This window comes from Myiozetetes cayanensis, unplaced genomic scaffold, assembly GCF_022539395.1.
Source record: "Myiozetetes cayanensis isolate MyiCay16 unplaced genomic scaffold, myiCay2020 scf6-25, whole genome shotgun sequence".
NCBI classification, from domain to species: Eukaryota; Metazoa; Chordata; class Aves; order Passeriformes; family Tyrannidae; genus Myiozetetes; species Myiozetetes cayanensis.
In genome coordinates, this window is record NW_026087853.1 from 10,312,519 (window position 1) to 10,337,562 (window position 25,044).

Consider the following 25,044-nt stretch of genomic DNA (forward strand, 5'->3'; position numbering starts at 1 on the left):
TCCCTTCCTTATTTTTGTTAAAATAAAGCTTTATTTTAGTTGCCCTTAGTTTTTCGGAACAAAAATAACTGTTATATGTACTATTCAGCTTCATATTTTTATTGGGATTTTTCTAAAGTTTCAACTATTTAATGACAAGGACAAACTCTGCTTCCACTTTTATCTACTATTTCACTTTCAAATCTTTTAGCAGGGATAATACATAAGTAGAAAAAAAATTAAGTGCTTTTCAAATTAAAGATAGACTACCAAAACTGTAGTAACAAAACACCCTTTTATTTGTAATTTCACAAATTATAACATAAGGCATTGGGACAGATGTGGCATTCTTCAACAGTTGTAGAGGGCTCCCTTTTATGATTAAATTAACATGACAGCATCATAGCTGGAACTTTGCATTGCTTTAATTACTAAAACGTCAATACTGCTTTGAAAGGGAAGACATATGTGAGGTAAGAAAACACAGCCTTTTTTGTTCTTATCTTCTTACAAAGAACTGTAAAATAAACCTATTGGGTCAATAAAAACTAGAGCAGACTGATCAGCTTGTTAAAAATGTCACCAGCAGCCTGTAAGTATCATGTTTAGATTTCCAGTCATAGTTTCTAGGCATCCACAAAAGTGGGAAGTGGGGAAGAAAACCCAAACAAAATCCCTAAGATGTTATCACAGTTGTTATCAGCTTAAAAATTTTTTAAAATTTCCTACCTGCACTGAACATTGGTTCCTTGGGTTTGCTGTGAAAATAATGAAGAAATTACTATTTAAAAAGCATGTACATACATTCTGTACATAAATATATCAATATAAAAATTAAAATTTAATAAATAATATATAAAATTTTTGTGTGTGTACATATAAAAATACTTTTTCACTTAAATTATTTACAAGGTAAATCACCAGGCAGACACAGTTAAAACCAGTGAGCATTGAGGCACCCTAATGGCAGTTGTTAAAACTTTTATATACAATTCTTTGTACATTCTCAAAATTATAGATTTTCCTCCACTAACTACCAAATTCTCTTCTTCTGCAAAGTTAGTCCAGTTACAGGAGAACACAGGAACTGGTCATGAGCAGCTGCGTCATTTTTGGTTTCCATTCAGTGAGATTCATTACTCTAAAGCAACCTACAGCTGTAATAAAAAGCCAGGAATACATCCTTAACTACAACATCTCTTTGCATATGCAGAGTAAGGTATCACTGTATGTGTGGGTGTTCGCTTTCTTCACAATTTTGTTCTCCCAGGATTCGAGCAACAAACCAAAGTTTGAATCCTCCTTTTCCAAAGAGTCCACATAAAACACGGAACTTCCCAATTGTTCCTTGGTGAATGGCAGTACTTGCTAAAACACAGAAAGCACATAAACATTATTTAAATGCTTTCTCTTTGTCACTGTACTGCTACCTGGAAGACAACCCAAAATTGGTTTGTCTTTTCATCTTGAGAAAAAAACTGGGAAAACTTGAGGGGCAAATTAAGTGTATTGAGAAGGAAGAGGCAGAAAAACTTAGAAGCATCCTGGATAGTACTACCCTGGCCAAAAGGAATGAACCTTTGTCAAGAAATGCTAGTCATTTGTTTTCTTTGTCCTCTGCCCCTGTAAATCAAGCTTGAGGGTGTTGTTTCTGAAGAAGCATGAAAGGGACAAAAAGCCATGTTATGCAGTTATTTTTTCCTCCCAGTTCCTCTTTTTTTACTCCAATAAAACTTTTGAAATATCAAATTACTGCTGTATGTTTCTTAAGGAGATCCCAAAAGCACTGAAAGCCCTATCCCTGTGATGGAGAAATGCTAAAGCATGAAGTATTCCTAGAGTTTGATGTCATCTCCGCATCCGCTCCTAGACTGCAGTGAGTAGATATGGAGAAACCAAAAAAAAGAAACAAAACTGTGTTGGATTTTTGCACATAGCTTTTTCTCTAAGCATAAAAGATTTTCTCTCACTACAATAGAAGTTGTAGCAAATAATTCTACAGTATTTTTCCTTTTGCCTTGATTTGACAGTTATATTGAGAATAATATATTTACTAAATGATAAAACCAAACCAAATTAATTCTGATTCTTCTCCCAATTTAGCAACTTTCCATATCAGCCTTCTTAATCATGCATCAAAATTCATGCTTCAAGCTGGCATACACAGCCAATGTCATCTATATAAATAGCATGATGTGTTGCCATTGTTAATACCAAGATGAACATTTTCTTTTGCAAATGAAGATATTTTTAGGAAACAAAAAAATTCATGGGATGGAGCACCAGTCAGAAATGCTGCCATATTAGAAACAAAAGAGTCCCTAGCTCTGAACAGATCATGCTGACTTATTCAAGCTAATCAAGCTAATGTGAAAGGTTGATTCATGACAGTAATAAAGTAAATCATGTGTACTTTCTAATTATACAAATCCTAACCACACATACAGCTCAGAGCTCTGGCTACCCTTTTGCATGAACTTGAGTCACATCCTACTTATCTAACCCTCAGGAAGGCTTACCCCTGGCTCATAACCACAGGGAGTTGGGACACTTCATAGAAGCATGTGAGATTATGCTCATCTCCTTACTCCTTATGCTTAAAGCCTCTTAAAAGAGCTTTCTATAGCATTCTGGTTTTGCATAACAGCCTATAACTCTATATACTTTGAAAAACAATGATTTCATTATTGTCTTTTTAGATTCCTGCTGTGCATTCTGCTTTAAGCTTCATCTAAGAACCATCTTAATTCTAAGAATCATAGAACAGAATCACAGAACACAGAATATCTCAAGCTGGAAGGGATGAAAAGGGATCATGGATACAAATAAAAAGACTGTGAGTGGATGGCTAGGTTAACACTCTCTTCCTCACCCTTTCACACTACAGTCAGCCCCCAGCAAACAGAATCCTCATCATTTGTCATCTAGCCTCATGACTCTTGCTTTATATTTTGCATGGTGACCCAGCTTCAAGAGGAAGCACCAGGCAGGTCTTTAGCCAGCCTCTTCCACAGAATAGAGACACTCTTCAAAGAGATGAAAGCTGGGGTGTTGAACAGCCTCAGGCTGCATGGGATAGAAATAAGGGAAAACTCTCTAAACATACAATAATTGTTTTCATGGCAGTACCAACATCACTAGCTCAAGTTCAGGCATTCTAACACACACTCTTGATTAGTTCCTTGGGATACTTGTACTTCACTTAGGCATTGCATCACTTGTGTGCTGGACCTCCTCCCCAGTTCCTAAATCAGTGATTTCAGTGCTGTTGATCAACCCTTTGTGGCCTAACAACTGCAGAATGACCCAACCACTGAGTTTCTGTTAAAATAGTATGAAAAAAAAGTATCTGAAGCATTGTGGTCAACCTTAGAGCTGAAATAAAATTTTGCAGATAACCATTATTTTGTTGTAATATTTTTATTTCTCAGTTATTGTGAAATCAATTTTCAAGTAGTACAGGACATCCATGCAGCTAGTAGAAGTCATAGCTTTTCTTAATTTAAGTGAACAACCTAATTAATATTCTCACCTTATCTCTTTAGTAGCTTTAACACATAGCTAATTTCAGACAATTGCCACCTTAAGCAGGCAGCAGGATGAGGGATGTATCCATAGAGGTCTTTGCAAGTGTATTTAGATTTTGATGGTAGATCTTCCATTGCATAACACAGACTGAATTCACCTTTTAGATAATTGATCTAATGAAATTTTTTACATGAGATAAAATACACAGAGCAAGGGCACTGAAAGATCACGTTTGTTAACACTTTTTCAAAAAACTACAGTAAGTTAATACAGTAAATTGAAAAAGCAATGAGATTCACCACTGGTAGGTGAAATATGCTTTTTCATATTCCAGAAACAAGTCTACCCATCTAATTATAGAAACTTGTTTTGTTTGTAGAAGATAGTTTTTTTTAAATCAATGAGGCCATTGCATAAGGGTTGTTGCTATAATTTGATATGTGCGATAGAGTAGGAAGTTATACATAGATGCAAAATAAAAAGTAAAAAAATCCAACCACTCCAAGAGGTCAATACAGAAAACAGCAGTTCCGTGTTAATGACTTCACTGAGGCAAAGCAGCTGCATGAAGTTATGCACTATTGCAGTACTTCACAGAATCTGAAGCTTAAATTAAGAGCAAGCTGTTTTCTTAGCAGTCCCTTCACTGGCCATTAATTTTTTTGCTTAGTTTTGCCTTTTAAAACTTCCAGGGTCACTTGTCCCCAAGAGTGTTGATTTTTGGTTTGCTGATTCAGATGGATCAGGTAGACATTCTCTTGCGCTCTGAGGGCCAGAGACATTTAGAAAAAATTTTGTCCAAGTCTGAACATTCAGAAAGAGACATGGCTGCTAAGTAATCTAATAAAAGACTGATTTTCCTCTCAAAAGTAGTATTTATTTATGGATATTATGTATTGCTACAGTTAATTTGTTTTTCAATTATATTTCAGTCTTTTAGAAATTCTCAAGTACACAAGTCTTAGAAACAAAACCAAGCCCACATATATTTATTATGTGTTGTTTATAATTATGTTACATAAAAAAAATAAGGGGAAAAAAAAATTCAGATGCTGAAATAAAGTCAAATTTCCATAAGTGACAGAAGGCCCAGTCCCATGGAATTCTGTCAGCTTCTCAAAACTTCATTTGCATGCATAGATGCACAACGCCAAGAAGATGTTTAGACTGGCTAAATTTTTAGTTTGTGTAATTATTACCTCTTCCTTGGTTACAATTTTATAACCTTTTTTCTGATAGTACTCGAATTTTTTTCGTTACTTCCATAATTTGCTAGGCCTTTCAGAGAGTTACAGAACATGTAATGTTGGAAGGGACCATGCTTTCCAGGAACCCCCTGGACTATTTGTGCTTTGCTGTGTTGCTTCTCCAGCAGATGTCAGAGTAGTTAAAATCCCTCACCAGAACCAGTGCTTCTGACTTTGAGGCTGCTTCAAAGCTGACTGTAAAAGGCCCCATACACTTCCTCCTGCTCAGACAGATTGTAGCAAACAGCCACAAAGCGTCATCCTTACTAGTCTGCCCTTTTATCCTAACCTAAGTTAGAATTACTTTCATTAAGCTTGCACACTTGCAATCTTGCTTCATAACTGAAGACATATGCCAGAAAAAAAGCTATTAATAATGTAATCCCCTATATTTGGGCTGCCAATTAGGTCAAAACCAGCTCAGTCACTCCTTACATCGAGCAAAGATGCTGAAGGGACTTAAAGGGAGGAACGTTTTGTGCCACATGATTGGCTCAAGAGCAGCCTAATGACTCCTATAATGGCACTGATGCCAAGACTGAGCAGGTAAATTGGGTTTTTATGTGATGTTCATTAACAACATGTTTTTATGGTCACATCATCTGTAAGACTGTGTAACAGTACCATAAACATGACTTCCTACATAGGAAACTGCAATAGAACAGTGAGATGGCCAAGACTAAAATCTGTCAAGGAAATGCAGGAAAGAGCCATTTGACCTACACTGACAAACCTCAGTGGAACAGCTAATTGTTCAAGGCCTTCTTAGGTCTGAAACCCTTGCACAAGAGATTGTCTCTTTTTTTTGCACTGCCAGCAGTACAAAGAAGCATCCTCAGAGATATATAGAGAAAGGTATCACTTTATTTTGCTTCTTTGGATAGCACTTACATGCAAGTCTCTCTCTTTATTTACCTTTAATCTGGTCCTCAGATGAAGCAGTCACAGCTTAGACTGGTTGGGCATCAGGCTACACGTGGGATGTTGTGAGTGATTGCTTTCCAGAAATCGTTTTGTGTTTTCTTCCTCTTTCCTTCACTTTTCAAACTACCTTTATCTTTACTTACAAGTTTTCTCACTTTTGCTCTTCCTATTCTCTTCCCTCATCCCACTGGAGGAGAAGCAGTGAGTGGCTGTGTGGTACTTAGATGCTGGGTGGGGTCAATGAACCACAACAAGGAACTTGAAGAAGTACATGTCAGGAGTATGAAGACCAAGGGAAGCCACTAAGACACTGGAAAAACCATGTTTTTTCACTAACTTTGCTGGGAAACTCTAGGTTCACACACTGTTTATGGTTTAGAAATAACACAAAAAAATTTAATCTAAATATGAAAACCTGTTTTACTTGAAATGTTTTGAAATATATTTTTGTCCAACTGTAGGAGCTCTGTAAAAAAAGAAAGCTCCCAATGTTTGCTAGACAGGAGAAACTAAGGTCACTAAATTAGAGCAGTAGGCAGAGAAAGGAGATAGGTTTTTAGGTAACATTACCTTTCACTGTTCTTTTTACCACTAGATGAACTGCTGGTGGAACCAGTGCGGTTGCGACTCCCTTTGGAATCTCCATAGCTTTCCCTCCGACCTCCTGGGGACACACGCTCAGCTGAACTGGTTCTCTTAATGGTGCTAATAAAAAAAGGAGCAAGTTTTACAGTGGCACTTTTAAAAGTATGTCTATGGTAAATATTTTTGAGAAATGTATCAAGTAGATTGTTGACTCTAAAAAATAACTACAACTTTGTTTTTAAATATAACTTGATTTGTTGAAGAGCCTACATAAGAGTTTTGCTGAGTACCTGGTGCAACAGAAACAAACACACTGCTCTATCCTTAATCATAGAATAGAAGATGGGCTAAAACAGTTTCATAAAATAAGCTGCAATATCTATTTTTCCAGGTCCCATTTCAAATCTCTGATTACCACTTCACACTTCTGAACTTCTGGACTCTCTTAATAAGAAGTGAAAAATTTAAAGAGAAAGCATATTACCTGACACCTCCAGCCATACAGAGAATGCCAGAAGTAGGTCAAAATTTGAACACAGGCAAGCTAACTTTGGATCTTCATTCAGTATCAATTATTCTGTAGTTCAAAGCTAGTTTAAACATACTCCAGACTGCAATTAATGGTGAGCTGGCCTGCATTTTTTTCTAAGCTTGTCAAAAATGTATGTTTCCTACTTACATGTATGAATAGATTAGATTCCCCACATCTCCTGATAGGGGATTTCTCAAAGGCTTAAAGCTCGCCTTACCCTCTCACTCTTCAACCATCCTTCCTGCCAAGATAGCTATCTGGGAGCTCTTATGAGATTTTGCAGCACCCTTTAGACATCCAGCTCTCTCTGATGGAAAAAAGTGGGCCAAAACACAAGCAGTGTTATTTTAGTAAATTAAGAGATGCTCACCCAGAGTTTACACCTAATAAGAGACAAATTATTGTGGATATTCCTTAGCCCGAAGCACTTCCCCCTAGAGCAGTGCTTCCTCACAGAAGAGGGAGCAGTTAAAGGTGAAGCCCCAGTGTGGGAGACTCTTTTCACTTTGCTGCACTCCCTTGGCAGCAGAGGCTCAGGCAGCAGTGCCCGGGCCAAGGCAGGAACCACCTGCAGTAGCTGAACCACAGGACTCAGTGTAAGGGTCTCATTTCCCTCCACTCCAGCCCTGTGCTGTTTTCTCCCTTCAAAAAGCAGAATGTCCCCTTTACCCATAATATCCCCATACTACATAACCACCTTCAGCAGCTCTCTCACCCCAGCAGCCATGGAGACCAGTGATTGCTTTCAAGCTCACATCTCTCCTACCCAAATCCCAACCACTTTGAAAACTTCAGTTCTTTCTACTCTTCTCCTCCAAGGCCCAATCTCATCCTGTCACACCTTTTATCATCCCCACCCACCTCCCCCTTGACCTCCACACGTCCCCGGGAATGCTCTGTTTACCAGAATGCTCATCTCAAGCATCCTTGAGGACCACTCCAAACCTCTCCATCAGCCCCTTACAATTATCCCTACCCTGTTATCTAAGTCAGCTCCTCTGGCTCTGTCCCACTTTATGTGTGGTATAAGTTGGCTCTTCATAACTACAGGATACAAAATAGACTTATATGTCTGACCAAAAATGCTCAGCTTACCAACTGTAAACTACCGTTGATACACTTCATTGTTTGGGTTTTTTTATAGTATATTTATTCCTGCTCCCCCATGTATTTTTACCAGCAAGGAGTGGAATGTTTCAACTCCTTAGCTGAGGCTCAGCTACAAAAACAATAGGAACACCCAAACCAGAGTCTTTCTGCAAAGCAATCACCCTTCTGAAAAGAAGGTAGCCCCCATCCAGGGTAGATCTGCAGAGCCGATGCATGTTAAGATGCATCTCAGGTAGCTTGACAAAAAAATCTTCTGGAACATGCGATGGGAGGACAGATGTTCAGTGCTGCATTCTTGTAATAAAAACAAGCTTCAAATGATTAAGCTGAAATTAAAAAAAAACCTCTTTCTGCAGAGAAAGCGATGTAAGAGAGCAAGCAGAATGCAAAATTACACACAGGCACAGAACAAAACACATTCATAGGCCAAGGGAAAAGACAGCAACAAGAATGTAATTCTATCTTCATTTCAGAAATATGTCTCCTACACTAGCCTAACATTATCCAAGTCATCTCAATGTCAAATGCATGAAAAAACCTTTGCTAGTAAATTAAAGGATATAGTGTTAATATTTAACTGTTCTCCTTGCATCTCATAACATCATCCAATTTAATACTACTCCAGTTTAAAAAAAATAAAGCCTTGATTCTGAAAATGTTTACTCCATATAAAATAGCTTTATTAGCATGAGTCCTTCCAGTATTACATACAGTAATTTCAAAAACATCCTCTCTGTATGATTTTGGAGTATCAAACCTTTATTTTGGCATCTTTTCCTGGTTAAGGAAATTTCAGTGTAGGCTGATGTTGATGCATATTTTTCTGCTTAAGCAAAAGAGGCGTCAACATCAGCCTACACTGAAATTAAATCAAGGTAATTATCAAATTATCCTAATCTTAGAAAAAATGTAAGTTACAGAAGCAATTTGAAAATAATTTTAATGTTGCCTGGGGTTTTATTTTTATAGCTATCAATACGCAAAAGATGAACTGGTGGATAAAAAAACAAAAGGGTGGAACTTAAACATAAAAGTGTAATTCTATCTTCTTTCTGAATAATGAAGTGTCATATCAGTATAAAAACTACTTCTACACAAGAATTCTTTTAAACCCTTCTGGCTTATGTCCGTTACTGCTTAAACTGATTAGTAATGCCATCTTCTGACAAATTTTGTTTTAAACTTTCAACAACAACAAAAGCCAAGTGAGAAGTATTAGCAGGTGGTTGGAAAAGAGGATTATAATTCCATTATTTTAACTCAATTTTGGCATATACAAATTTTGGCAGCTACAGTGTTAAACACCAATGATTATATCCATGGCTAGAGTAGATACACTGTCACCTGAGGAGAAATTTAAAATTACAGAAAGTATTCATTTAACTTACAGGTTTGTAAGAGTACAACTGAATTCCAGAATTTGAATTCCACATCAGTGATATGAAAGGAGAGCATTTTCAATTATTTGAAAAGATAACATTCAGTTAACATAATTTTTAACTTGTTTGAGACAGCAATGTGGTCTAACACCTCTATAATAAAAATTATGTTAGTATGAGATAATGCAGATACTATCATTGAAATTATTACTATTTAAATTTTGCAATGCATTTATCAATGATGAGAAAGTTTAGAACATGTTCTTGTGAAAATGTTAAAAATAGCAATAATAATTACAGTTCTACCATGTTAATGCTTGTACTAGAACAGCCACTTTCTACGTGTTGAAAAGAAACGGATAGGAAAAACAACTGAATTTCAACACTACAAAGCTATTAAGGATCCCTCACCTTAGAGCAGGTTTTTTCAGTTTGCATGCATTGAGAAGATTCACAGACCTGCTTAATCCAGGTTGAGAGGTGCGTAAACAAAGCAGAATAAAAAGTGAATGCAACAATAAAACGTGGAAACAAGACATTTACAAGACTTACATTAAAAGACATAATTGCATGCTTTCAAGATATGAAGTCACGTGCAAGAGTAAACAACATAGTGCTTATTGACTCAGATGTTTGATCATTTCAAACCATACATTTCAGAACACCAATGTATCTTTGAATGACAAAATCTCAGCAGTGCCCCAATAGACTGACCATTTGTAAAGCGACTCAAAATTAAAATAAAGTAAAAATCAAAGACGCTATCAGAAGAAACAAGACAGATGATCCAGCTAGAAGACAAAGACCATTAAAAAAGCAACAATAAAGACAAGAAAATAAATCCTCATATATGTGTGAATATACACTGTATAGCATGAATGTTTCAGGTGCTTGCATTACTGAATTGTGATGAAAAAATCTGGCCAAAATTAAAAAGTATATACCTAATTACCAAAATTATTTGGGAAAATATAAAAGCTTTTTAATAAAAGAAATTAAAAAACAGTGCACAATGCTCTTAAGACAGTAACTGATGATATTAATATTTTGAAACTTGTCTAGCACTCATTCTGACCCTCATTTAAATCAATTAGAATAAATTCAGGAATAACATATGACTTTAATTTCATTATGCCTTTGAGCAAAACGCTCTAATAACTTTAATTGTTAGAGATACTGTGAAGTGGCATAATAGTTTTGCCACCCGAAGTTCAATGGCGAGGAATTTCTTTTTTAATTTATATTCTGATGATTTTTAAACATTTTCTTTGAAAGTCAAGTGTTAAATAGAACACTTAATTGCAGGTTTGATAAAGAGTTTGTGTGTGTGCCAGTTACAAACTATCGCTGCCCCCAGAACAGAAAGCAAACATTAATTCCAGACGACTGAACAATTTCCTAGGGGCCATGTGTTTAGAGTTTAGAAGAACAGGAATTTATCATATTAAAGTATTTTATTCTCCCTACAAACAAAGCTCTTTATGTTTTCTTTGTTCCTGCTTCTTCCTTTTGATCTCCATTGTCAGAGTTTTGCACCATTGTAATACTTTGCAATCTGCTGAGGGAGAAAGAATGACTGATTGTCTTCTTTTGAAAGGCGAAGTATGTGCTAGCCTGCAGTCTGCAGCAGCATCCCTACTGGGAAAGGTACTGTCTGCATTCTCCTCCCTTAATTTTTTTTTTTTCCCTTTTTCCCCCTCAACTCTTGAAAAAAACCTATCCTAGACAAGTCACAAAACCCTAGATTTTAACAGGAAACACAAAACATTACTACTATGTGCTGGCCAAATTCCAAAGACAACTTTAGTCTTAAGCAGCAAACTTCAAGCCACATTACATGCAAAAGGAAGAGTGCAGAGGGAAGGGAAAGTTCTGTTTATGATATGCTAAACTTATCTTACTCAGAATGAAAATTTCAAATAATTTTTCTAAGCTCAAAGTTCAGAATAGAACTATGGCAGCATTCAGAAAGCTAGTACTCAAAATAGTCTACACACTTCTACATCATAAAGTTAGTAAATATATTAAAATTAAGATCAAATCCTCTGATCAAAGTGTTTTTGTGAAGATAAAGTGGAAACACCTTACAAAGCCAGACAATTCTTGATTGTGTATCTGCGTCAGGTAATTGTTCAGCCCATCTTAAAATCACTTCAGCTCTTCGTTAGCTGGCTTGCACCTGGAGCTGCCCAGCTGTGTTCACATGGCTCCCAGCACCTGAGTGCAGCAGTGCCTTTGGTGCTCAACCAGAACTTTTGGTCCCAGGACCACCAGGCTTTCTATCTTGCACTGTATCACCACCATATACTTTTATAATCCAATTGATCTATGATGTGGATCTGTGCTTTTGCTCTATTTAGGTTATTTCATTCCTTCCTTAACTTGGATAATTGGGTATTGACTATATGAGATCTGAATGCTGAAGGGGGTTTGGTGCCCTCAATTCTAATTGAAGTCAGAGTCAGTTGAGGTTACTCAACACTTTGCAAGATCTGGATCTAATTATCACATTAGACCCTCTAACAACCTACTGATATCCAGAGATACACGTTTTACATATGGAAAAGCAATATGCATAGAGGTTAAATGATTTGCATAAGGTCATTGAGAGAATAGGTGGCTGAACTCAAATAAAAGCCTGCTAGTTCCACCCTTTCAGCCTGGAGCCTTTTTTATTACCTCCAATTTTACATTCCTGCCAGAAGAAGTCATTTCCATTTCAAATATTAAATGGGAAATCAGAAAATGTAGTGAACTCTGAACCACATCTCCTTGGTAATCCAGCAAGGCAGATAAGCCGTATACCAACCGGTGGGTTCAAACGAGTTAACCAACACATTTAATACAGCTATTGTATGAACTGAGATTGTGTCTGCACACATACCAGTAAATACATCCATATCTAAGCAGTGGAATGTATGGATGCACACTTAGTACCCATGCTATTTGCATATATTTACATACACAATGCACAACATACTGTTTCAAGACACAGACTGATGTCATTTCAATTGGACATCATACACTCAACCTAAATTGTGAAAGTATCAGAGAACAGAGGAATCAGAAATTATTTGATTGAAAATCCACTTTTCATATGGCAGTTCAGTAAAACATGTGTGAAGGACCCCATTCACCTGGATTTTCTTTTGAAAATGAGGTCATAGGAAAGAAAAAAATGGAAGAGGGTATTTTCTACTACAGCAATCCTAGCAGATATTTGTCAGTCCCAACAGCAGACCAAAAGCTTAGAAGCTGTCTCAGCAAAAAAAATTTTTTCCTTTCTCACTTTGTTTTTAACTTTTCTTTTACTTTTCAAATTTTACCTTCTTTCATATTCTTAAAAATGTCAAAATTTTCAATTCTCCACCTATGTAGTATAGGAAAATTACTAAAGGCATCCAAGAAAAAGTTAAATTTTAAAACATCTATAAACACTTAATACTATTTAGAGCTGCTGTGCCATGTGACCATATTTTGGACTAAAGAATATCTACACTACAAATTAGCTGTAGTTCTGAGATCACTCTATAAGAAAAGAGCACTGCTTAGCAGACTTCAGAACTGAAAAAAATAATTCAGAATTTCACACCATTTATAAACTGTGCAACATTGAAAGAAGTTTCTAACACAAATAAACAAGTCCTACTCCTTGAAAAAGCACACTATTTGATATTGCTGATGTATTTCTATTTACTATTTTATGCATAAAATAGTAATGAAGGAAGAAGGGTCCAGTATAAATATGTGAATGAATTCATCCTAATGGATGCATAATGAATTAGTCTACTTGACTGTTTACAAGAAAGCTATTTGGAACACTTACTGTATCATCTTTGAATACTGAATATGTTGAACACCGTATTCAAAATCACAAAATCCCATCAGTTATTTTAAGGTTCATCATCAAATTACTCGAGAATAATTTACCAAAATGAAGTTTTGTACAGTAATTCCTTACCATTCCACTCTCTTCCTCTTGAAATATATTTATAGGCAAGGCCCAGAAATATGCTTTAATATAATTTAATAAAAGTAACATTAAAGAACAACATTTGCATATTAAAGACAATCAACACAGAACTTTGGAGTGTTTGAAGGGAACAGTAATTCCACAGCACATGAATTTCCAGCTGCTTTTTTCAGGACACTGAGTAACCCTGCTCTCCTAAATACTCTTAAAAAGTGTCCGCCTAGTTCAGCAAAACTGCCCAAGCGTATTTTTACTTTTCCAAAACTCAATATGTATATTCATGCTGCATTTTTAATGCAACTTCAGTCTAGCTTCTTCAGCAAAGAGAAGGGGAAAAGCACAATAAAAGGACATTAAATACCCTGTGGAAGAACTTCTTATACAGGAACCAAGACAGTCTAAAAATACTACCTAATGATGCTCTATAAGGACTCTCCCACTCACACTCTGGGTATCCAGACTGCACGTGAGTTAGGTGGAAGGGCTGCATGGTGTCACTTATCCACAGGGGTCCTAAGCTAGGATAATGCCTACAGGCTGCAGGCAATACCAGATGGACCACTTGAATTACGTAAAGGATTCCCAGAATAGAGAAAGCACAAGTATGATCCTGATCTGCACTTCACCCTCCTTACTCTGGGGCAGAAAGTCCTATGCTGAACCTTAGAGACAGAGTATAGAGATTCAAGAATCACACCCTCTGTACACAGATGCCCTCTGCCAATGCTTGTGCTCCCATGTGTTTTAGAATTACTCTTGAAACTTAACTAGGGAGAATGAAATTACAAGAATTATTAAAAAAAATATTTTGCAGAGCAAAAAAATGTGTTCTGAAATTCAGCATAAACAAAATAGTACTCTTTTTTAAAAACAAATACATTTTCTTTTCTAAAAGGCAAGTTCTTTCACCCATTTTCAAATTTCTGATAATATAATTCTGATAAAGGAACAGTTTAGACAGTATTTTCTTTCTTCCTCTTAAGGGCCTGTTCAGACCAACCTGCTGAAACCTACAGCTGTAGTGAGCTCCAGCTCATAAGAGCTCACAGGAGTTCACTTCTGCAACACGAGCAAATATGGTATTTTCCATTTTTAATTGTGCACAAGATAGCTTCTCTCTTCTCTACAATAACAAAACCTGGAGTTTCCTGAAAATCAGTCCCCTTCAACACAATAACAAAGAGTGGCATATCCTTAGTCACCATCTCCCCTTTAAGGAAAAACTCCCTTTACAAGAGAGATCTCAGATCTTAGGAGATTAATGCTCTCATCTCTACAACCTGCCCTCCTCAGAGTTGACAGCATCATCACTACAAAAAGATGATGATGACACACAAAAGAAATGTTAAAAAAAAAAAAAACAACCCAAACCCCACCCTATCATCCTTTACAGACAAACCCTGCAGCAGATCAGCACCACAATAACTGCCACACTTAACTTGAACTTGCTTCACCCAGTTCACTCTGTTCCTTATAACCTAGATGTATAAAACATTTAGCCTACTTAAAAACAACTACACACAAAGCAAATTGAGACAAAGTAGTAAATTTTAAAAGGACTTAAATACATGCTAATGGAAAGATATCTAAAGATGGATGTTTTCATTTGCATACATATGTGCTAGGTATAGAATTTTCCTCCTCCACAAGATGCTTCTAACACTGCACATGCAGTTTCTAGGATAATTTTCTTAGTGAGAGAAAACCACCAAAGGTAACGTACTGATTTGTAATGATAGACCAGTTTCTCTCCAGACTATGCATTTTCTACTAGCTACTAAAAGAATTCTTGCACTACTTTTCACATCATGTTGGGCAACAGCACAGTCAAAATCCTTTATTCTCTTTATGCTAGACTCTACTAGCAAGAAAACAACACAAACCAGTAAGACCAAGCTTTGTGCATTCTTTCAGTACTCATAGTAGAAACCTTAGTTGTAATTAGAATGAACAAATTCAAACACTCTTAGAATGAAATCCATCTCCTTTTCTTTCTGAACCAAATACTTAGACTGCTGGTTTGAAAGTAAGAAAAACTACGTATCTAGAAGGTCAAAGGAGGAGCTATCCCATATTTTCTGTGGTTATAAGGTTTCTCATAGATGCCTACCTTTTTGCTGCCGGTGGTACAGTCTCCTTTCTGGTTCCTGATGGAGAAGGTAAAGAGCCACTTGGTTTCTTTGGTAACACAGTTCCATTATTAACTGTAGTCCTTAAAGGCAGGGTTTGTACCAGTGGTCTTGCTGTAAAACAAGCATAAGTTTTATGTATATAAAGTGTATGTATGTATAAGTAAGCTCCTAGATCAAGGAGTTTACTGGTAAGCACAAAAGCAGTTGTTGCCACCAAAAACAATCCTGCTCTCTCCAAACAACAAAAGTCTGGATAGTGTCCAGACAAGTGCTAGAAATGAAGGCAAGCTGTCATCCTAGAAACTCCTGCTCTTCACTCCTCAGTACTCCTGAAGGTTTTCCACAAGCAAATTATGTATTAAGAAATCCCTATTCCCCAGAAAAGGGTGTTCTTTCAAAGAATGTGGGCTTATGTTTGACAGAAAGGAATTGTACCCTTTATTCAGAAAACGCAATTGAAATCAACAGAACAGTGGAGTTAATAAGCCAGCACTTTCTACCTACGTTTTTCTGATCAAATGTTGGCTAAGATATACATGTCATAGCTGTAATTAATATTAAAATAACAGAAAAGTTCCATTCGAGTAAAAGTTAGTTCCAAAACAGTGTTTAAAACTGCAAGCAGTAAGTACAAACATGGAAACTATTGTGGATCATAGCCCCAAAACACAGACACACACATAACTAGTGCTCTCTCTACAGCAGGGAAAAAAAGCTTGAATCATTTGAAATTTGACAGGACTCTGTATTACAAGCCTGCTTTGTAATGATGTCAGAAGCCTTTGCATTCAAACACTACCTTAGGAACATAAGATAAAATTTACCTGAACTTGGAGAGGATGGCACAGAGAATACCTATAAAATGTTCTTTGAAAAAAGAACGCCAAGGATAAGATATCTAAAACGCTAAACTGAAACAGTACCAATTGTATACAGTTCTAGGTTACATTGTATCATCTTACTGTAGCACTGACAGCAAACATTTATTGACTTGTTCACCTGAAGTTTTCATATACTGAACAAAAGATAGTTGTGAAAGCCTGTGCCTCGAGAAGATTAGGTCAATAAACACGATCTACTAGGGAATGCAACTTTCAAGACAAATCGCCTCTAGAAATTTTGTTAGAATACACACTTACTCATTATGTATTCATTATTTATTTGTTCAGAGGAGAGAAATTCAGAAAACAACCTATATGGAAATACCAAAGGAATGAGGCTTATTTGGCTTAGAAGAGTGAAGGATTACAGGAAAACAAATCAACAGACATAAAAAAAGAATAAAATTTCCTCCACATTCACTGAGGATGCCTTCCAGCCCTGACTTTCATGATCTGTTTTAACAGATTAATTCTGTCTAAAATTTACTTGGCTTCTCATGGCTCTATTTATTTTTTTTTATGGAGGGATTCAGATATGATAATTCCATTTACTTCTACATTATTCATTTTTTCAAGTTCAATACTTTTTACAGTCTTGTGCTGGATGCTCTGCTGCTTATCTCCTGACTAATTGCTGCACTGCAGTAATTAATCTCTATGTATAAAACTGAATCTGCTGCATGCTACAGAATCACAGGTAGCTACAGTTAAGCAGTTGTGGACTTGTTTCCTGGTAAACTTTCTGTAGCTCAAAAAACTTTAATGAGGCTTTGAGATGACAAACTAGAACAGCAATTAACGTTACATAAATAAATGATTAAAATATTTTCCTTCTTTATAGTTATATATATAAAAAAAAAAGGTCTATCAAAAACCAGCTAGAGTATGCCTGCTCTCTTAACCTTATGAAATCAAAACTAGCAGCAGCCAGGAATAAACCTACAACCTTTAACAGAGAGTTTGCTTCAAATCCAGCACTGACCCACAATCCACACTCCTGGAACTAGAGGTCATCTATTGTACAAAGCAACATCCATGAAACTCTTATATAGCACTCAGAAAAACTATGCATTATTCAATTAATCCTCTGTGTACTCTGGGGCTATTTAGTTTTATTTACGACACCTAGTTCACACCAGTGGTAACTGGTATCCAAGTCACACAGCCCCAAACATGCCATTGCTGTTAGAAGTCAGTAACTCAAACACATTGTTGTGATTGGTTTGTCAGTAGTGCTTATTTTGAAGTTCTGGTGCTTCAAGATCTTACCTGGGGTAGCAGGACTGACAAGTTTATCAGCCTCAGCAGCAGCTTTTTTAATCATACTCTGATCTACGGATTAATAGGGCTGTTAAGTTTACAAACAAACCAATAATTGCAAAAGGAAAGAACAACAAACACAAAGGTAAAACAAAGGCAGGAAGCCATACTGAACTCCACCAAGTAGTTGAATTAAATAAGGAAGGGGAAAAAAAAAAAAACAAACCCTAAACAAAAGCTCAAAACACCATTAGTGAAGGAACTCCACAAATGGACAAGGTAAGCCACTCCCTTTCCATGATGTACACTGCTTTTAAGCTGCTTAGCTCAAATCTAGAACAAAAATACCCACCAAGACTGACAAGAAGCTCAACATTTTTCTATTATAGATTTCAAAGTCTGAAAGTTGAAATCTTTAAATCAAGTTTAAATCTAAAGTACTCAGAAAAACAAAGTAATTTGTGCCATGAAGCTTCTTGTTCCAGACTTTAAACAATACAATGGGGATCTTGTTTTTCCAAAGGCACAGATATTCCCAAACACACACACACTTTTAATCCTGAGCTACTTCATCTATGGATCAAATGAAAAGAGCAGCTGACAGTACAGTTCCAACCCCAGTTTGCATGGACAAGAATTCTGTGACAATTCGAGATCTTATTCCACTTTTTAAAATTCAAAACACGGAATTAGTCATTAAATGATAAAAGTAAAGTAAACAGCTCCAGTCCATGCAGCCCAAGTGGTAAAGCATGAGAAGCCACCACCCTAGCTCTTGCTTTGCCTAAGCAAACCCCTCTCCTAAAAGTCTCCATCAGGAGTCTCTGTAATGCTATTCCAAACTAAAATACTTATGCTAAGTAATTGCATATAATTTTTTATAAAGTAGTTGTGCCTACTATAGGAAAGATAGGCCATCATGTAAAATCCGTCATATTTGACAAAACAGCTGGGAGAAAGAAGTGATCAGAATACTTCAGATTCTCTCTCATGTTTATAATTCATGTTTAATAAGGTTGACTACACTGATAGAACTGATGTACAGAAAAATTAAAGCTCTTTACATAAACTGTCACAATAGTAATTATTTCCAGAAATTAAGGGGGGGTTTAGTTGGCAAGTACCAGGACTCATTTTGGTAATTTGCAATGGAAGAGCAATTAACATTTGTAGTCCTCCATTCTCACCATTACAGCAAAACTTCTTATACTGTAATTACACACACATGGTAAGAAGCAGTAATGTCATATATATGATTAAAAAAAAAAAAAATCCCACAAACAAACAAAAGACCCACAAAACCAGCCATAGAAGGCAGAGGGAAAGGCTTATAAGCAGCTTTTCTTCAATGTATGTTGAACTATGGCTCTAACGATCTGCCATGACCAAGAAAGCTTCTCCTGATTTAGAGTTCATCTCTGCTCACAGAATCCATGAAAATCTGGTCTGTATTTGGCTAAGTAAAGCCAGCAGGCAAGAAGAACAGATTTGGTTACAACTCGGTAATAATTACTAGACTTTATTTCCTCCACATATCAGATAATATCTATTTTACAGGCAGATGAACCCTCTTAATCCCTTGTACAACCAGATTTGATGAAACATTTTATCACAGTGGAGGCTATGTTTAGTAACACTTAACTTATCTGATATTTAATTTTTTTCAATAAAAGACAAAATGAGGAGATTACAACAGAAAGGGAAGAGAACACAAAAACAAGATAACAGATATTTACTGCATACTCTGTCTGACAACTAGCATGACATAAAACCAACTAATAATTTGGCTCTGTAATTATGTCCCTTTCACCTTTCCTCATCTCCTGACACAAAAGTTTGTGACAAACATGACATCTCAGTTCAGTAAATTAATTAAGTGGTTCCCCACCTAGTCTGTTAAATCAATGCCAAAACTGAATTTGAAAGATGACTGTTGCGAAGTCACAAATACATAACTGAGATGAAAGGAAGTCCTAACTTCCAGCTGAGAAAAGTACTAATCCATAATTACATAACATACTTCTGATGCAAATTAAGGTTTTGTCTTATATTAATAAATATCAGGACCCCAAAAGAAACAATTTCTTAACTTAGACAAGAGAGAGCCTGTGAAGCCAGTCTTACTTACTTTCTACTATTCTTCATCCTAAGACCTCTCAAAAATACCTTGTGCATTTCTGCTAAGCTCAACATAGGCAGTCTCCCAGGCCTTTGTGGCCTCACAGACTACGGTACATCACACTGGTTGGGTTTTACCCAGCCTTTATAACTGCAAAGTGCTGGATGTTCAAGTCCAGCTTTTCTGATCCGTGCACTGACAAACCTGCTCCTGCAGAGCAGGAACCATGAGAGAGCGCAGTGTGTTACATGTGACACAGCACAACATTCTGTCACACCTGGCATCTTGCTGGCTCTGGATCTGCTGCTCTGGAACATGGTCAGGCACCAACCACAGCTCTACCTTTCCTCCATAGCTGAGCACTTAGTGTTGCACCATCTCCTCAGTCACATCACCTCTGTGCTGGCTTAGAGCTGCCTTATGTCCACACCATTAAAAGAAACTTAAGACATTTTCAATTTAATTTTAATCCTATTTTACTTAAGTTTAATTAATTTTTTGGATTAAAAAAACCCCAACCTATTAGGAGTTTCAATCACAGAAAACAATGCACTCCCTAAAGAGTTTATAAACTAATCTTGATCAAAAGTAAAGAAGTGGTAGCAATGGTTAAATGTAGATTGTGGATTAAGCACTAAGAACATGCAAATGCTTTGCTGGTTCATGTAAACTGTAGAAGATCACAGATTTAACCATTTGGATTTTTATGTGTTCTCTTTAATAGGTCATATTTCAAATATGTTTTATTTAGAGTCTGGTTTGTTGATTTTGAGTATTTCAAGATGTAAAGAATAACCTATTTTAATACACACTAAACACTCATTGAATTGCACTACCTATTTTACATCTATTTGAAATGCAAACCTTTGGTAGGTCCTTTCTTGTTCTGCATGGCCTGCTGTTCCTCTGTAATATTCAAGCGTCGGACCACATCAGCAAGGGCAGATTTGAGCAGCTGGATGTCATCTTCCTGCATCTGGACACGCTGCTCCAGAGAGGCAATGCGATCTGTTACCTCCATACTGCTTGCAGCAGAGGCACTGTCATCTGAGCAAAACAGCAGAAAAAAAATGCATTGTCAATAATGTACAGCCATCAGGGAGTACCTTCCATAACTGGCTGCAGGTAAAAAGAAGGCTTTTCTCAGACCTAATGACCTCTTGAGGAAGAAAGTTTTCAAGTGACCAAAAGGAAGAGATGGAATAAAAATAAATAACCAAATAAAAAAGATGAGCACTTAAGTCAGATGTGATGACAAGATTGGCTTCAGGGTCACTTGTTAATTGGGCCCCACTGCCAATTATCTACATGTCTGAACTGCAGTGATCAATCATCGTCCTTCACTGTTCTGCTCAACACAACATTCTGACACTGCCAGGTATTCAGGTAGAGAACTACATTTTCTGATATGCTACATACCCTCCCAGATTTTTCCTTCTCATATATGTGATAGAGATACATTATACATATGTAAGCTTACCCTTTTTCAAGTCATCATCCACAGACTGGAGAATGGATACTAACCCCATCTGCTGACTCCTAGATTATACCACCAGGTTTGAGAACATTCCCTCTGACTGAAATAAAAACCTAAATAAATTCAGAATTACTCAGTAATTGTACTCTAAGCCTGCAAATTCTTAAAAGGGTAATTACTTTGCATACAATGAATGCACCCATTATTTGGAAATAACCCATAGAAGCTTCAAGCCTGCAACTCCCTGATGAGGACTGCATGTTCTTTCCACTCAAAACTAGTAATAAGAATATTTTTCCTAAATGAGCACATTTGTTCCACTGCAGTTTCTATCACATAGAAACACTGTAATTTCTTACAATATTAAGTTAGGAAAAATAAGAAGAAAGGAAGACAAAAGGAACACCAAAGATGTCTAACTCAGTACCAATTAGAGGAAAAAAAAGTGCAGCTTTTAAAGAGAACTGCAAACTTTTATTTAACTAGGTGGCTTTGAAACCTAAAAACAAGTTGGGTACTAACTTCCTGGATCACCTTCAGTAATGTCTGTCACGGATTACAGTTTTCAACTGATGACTTGATAAATTATACTCTAGAAAAAATGGATATTTATGCTACTATCTGCAATCATAATTGACCTCTCCCTCATTCCTAATGCAAGTCTGCAGCATGGATTTCTTCTGTTAAAGCTGAGCTCTCTTTGTGAAGAAGCTGGTACTTGTTTTCATTTCTTATGTCCTTATTTGTCCTCCATTGCAAACCAGAGTTTTCCACTTATTTTGTAAAAAGGCATAAAACTAAACGGTTTGTGTATAATAACTCCTGATCAATTCTAAAACAAAGTAAGTGTTTCAAAGGGAAAACAACGGTGTCTGAGTACATTTAAAAGCATATCCAACATACTTTAAATCATAAGGCTCTAGGGAAACATTGCATTAATTTTTTTTTTTTTAACAATCTACTAATCTCCAAACCACCCCAATACAGATTGTTTTTGACATCTGTTAATCAGCTGAGTTTTGGCTTCCTTACCCTTCACACCCCCAACAGCTATTTGTGGTTTCCAAAAGCTGAATTAAAAACAACTCAGAAACAATATAATGATATTGACAGTCCATAAATAGCCACAGGCTAACACAGTTTAAATTTTGATTGTTAATTCTGTTATAGGATCTTCAGGACTTATTTAAAATGTCAGCACTAGGATATTATTAGGTTGAACATAATGGCAAGGTAAGTATCTGGTTCTGAATTAACTAAATCAGAACTCAAGTTACTGAAAAATGTTGAAAAACTTTCTCCATGACAAAGCTTTCCAAACTTTGCCCTAATCAGACTTTTGCTCAGCACAGGACTCTGTCCTGCAGCTGTTACAGGTAATTAGTCCCCAAACTCAGATTAGCAGCAGTGCTGGCAGCAGTAAGAGCTGCCTGCAGAACTTAACCTTTCCTCATACAAACAAAAGCCCCACGCTGCTCTAATGACTTTACACTTTAACTCAGCTGGAAATAACACGGATTAGCATACTGGACAATAGGCAACCAAATCAAAAACTTGATTTAACCAATACAAGCCAAATTCAAACTTCAGCCATTCTGCCTAATTCAATACGATCAGGCATAGTTTTCCTCTGAATTCAGCCAACAAGAAAGAGCCAAATCTGTAAATCAGGGCAGAGAAGGAAATCCAGGGGAAAATCAGTCAGTGTTAAAACGATTCTAGCCCTTGTTACAAAAGAAAACATCCTCACTAAAGTATCAATTTCAGTAATTTTTAAGTGTGTAGAAACAGTAATTTTGTACAGACATAAATCTTCAAGCGTTAAATCAGTGGCACTGGTTTATTTACAGCCCTCTAAGAAATCACTCCCACTAATAACTATTAAGATGTCCAGCTCTCTCCCCTCTTCCCCCTTCTCCCAGCTGCCACTGTGACTCTTCCCCTCGCACCCTCGCTGACCAATAGGCACCAGCAAACCCTCTTCTGCTCTCAGCATGTCTCTGCCTTCCACTACCATCACTCTTCCAGGTGCTTTGTAACATAACCCTCATCCTTTTCTGTAACCTACAGCTTGTTTGGTTTTTATGGGGGTTATCCAACTGGATGCAGGTCCCTACCAATGATGCAGAAAAGAATAAAATTTGTAATAACTTTCAGGAAGATTGCAACTGAAGACAAGATTTCTTCCAGTCCAATAATACTTCACTTTGCCTCCTCTTTGCATGCATATACAAGTAAGCTAGAAAAGAGACAGAGAATACAATAAAACTGTGTTTTCTGAAGAATGCAAAGTTCAATTATAAAATAAGCATAACCTGTTTGTTATGCAAGTGGAGGATGGAATGTTCTTGCCATTGAGATCATTGTATCCCAGTATGTTGAGCAATAAAGTTGCAACTTCAACACAGCCAAATAAGCCAAGTGGTATGGTATCAGAAGAGAAAAAAATAATTAATGCTACAAACTAACAAAACAAGAATGTCACAACAGACGTCACCCATTCTGCCCACACAAGCAAGAACAGTATTGTTAGCCTAATCTGCAGTGTACCACTCATCCTCACTGCAAAGGACACTTGCAAGGAATATTTCAGCACACATTTGTAATGCAATTTGGAAAGGCAAATGAAGGAGATTACAAATCCAAACAAGTTGTCTTTAAGTGTTAGATCTGCTTATCAGTCACTGCCACCCCTTGTCCATGGACAGGCAGAAAAGCCATTGTATCACCTACATGGGTAGCATCAACAGAATTTATCATTACCTCTTTTTATCAGTGGGAAGAAAAAGGACTTTACAGCAAAGCTTATGCAACATGTTTTAAGAAATCTGCAGTGAGTCACTTTGTACAAGCATTCATTTCTTTTCATGGATTTTAAAGCAAGTCTAAATCATAAGTATCAAACATGCAAATTATGGAATGGTTTGTGTTGGAAGGGACCTTAGAGATCCCAGCCCCACTGCCGCAGACAGCGAGTAAATCTACACCTTGTGAGATAAATGCCACCTACAACGTCCAAAATTAGATAAAACGAGGAGGTATCAATTCAGATGCCTGAATTTTCATGGTAATACATATTTGTGGTAAAACTTGGAAGGAAGAGTCATTTGTCAGTTTTGCTTTGCTGAGATTCTGCAGGTTTCAAAGGGAATGCAGCAAAAAAAGGGAATGTACTACATGCCCCTCTTTAAATTTTCCAACCAGCTAATCCATGATCTCATAGATTGGAAAGATTTCTCGTGGCAAACTAAAAGACAATACTGAGTCAGATGATTAATCTGCTTCCAGAGTGTACTCCAGTTTTTCAGCAATTTATTACTTGAGCTTAGCCAAATGTGAAGAAACAGCTGAAGCAAAGCCAACAACAGGACATGTATGCTGTTTACAAGAATGATTTCAATACTATTTCATTGTATGTAGGCTAAAGAAAAATTATGTACTTACACTATTAGTTAGAAGGAAGCCTATTAAAATGCATACTATTTTATATATTTTTTACCTTCTGAAAAACCTAAATATGGACTGTACCTTAATGGTGTAGGAAATAATTAAATAGACTTGCCATTTCCCTCAGCTCCAACCCTCCCCCCCCCCAAAAGAAGTACTTCATTAAACATATTCCACCTTTGAATTATGCAGACATTAATTCTGAGGCTTTGTTCAGCTCAGACCATGGCAGTGGACTGTGCAGTGGAAACGTTAGGTACCAATTCTCAAAGGACTATCAAACAAACTTGAGTTTATTCAATCTACATGGCCTCTTTGGAGCACCAATTAACAGGATAAAATTATAACCCAGTCCTTCCAAACTTGTTTGCAACTGCGGTTGCTAGACACTTTTATAATACATTTTAAAAGCAGCATCTCAAAGTATTTGCAGAGTTGTCCTTGTATTTAGACACTCTGCAGGATATCAGG

The 25,044-nt window shown here is 36.7% G+C and overlaps 1 protein-coding gene across 5 annotated transcripts in view; it reads right to left on the reverse strand.

Moving 5' to 3' along the window:
- EML1 (EMAP like 1) overlaps positions 1 to 25,044 on the reverse strand; it is a 125,352-nt gene that overhangs the window by 35,089 nt on the left and 65,219 nt on the right. For 3 of the 5 annotated variants that reach the window (XM_050337274.1, XM_050337272.1, XM_050337273.1), the window contains exons 2-5: positions 20,514 to 20,696; positions 15,368 to 15,500; positions 6,249 to 6,383; positions 709 to 737 (exon numbers count right to left, since the gene is read on the reverse strand). In XM_050337274.1, the coding sequence (XP_050193231.1) occupies positions 709 to 737; positions 6,249 to 6,383; positions 15,368 to 15,500; positions 20,514 to 20,696 (480 nt within the window). The remainder of the gene's footprint in view (positions 1 to 708; positions 738 to 6,248; positions 6,384 to 15,367; positions 15,501 to 20,513; positions 20,697 to 25,044) is intronic. The other 2 variants (XM_050337276.1, XM_050337275.1) reach the window with 1 other exon arrangement.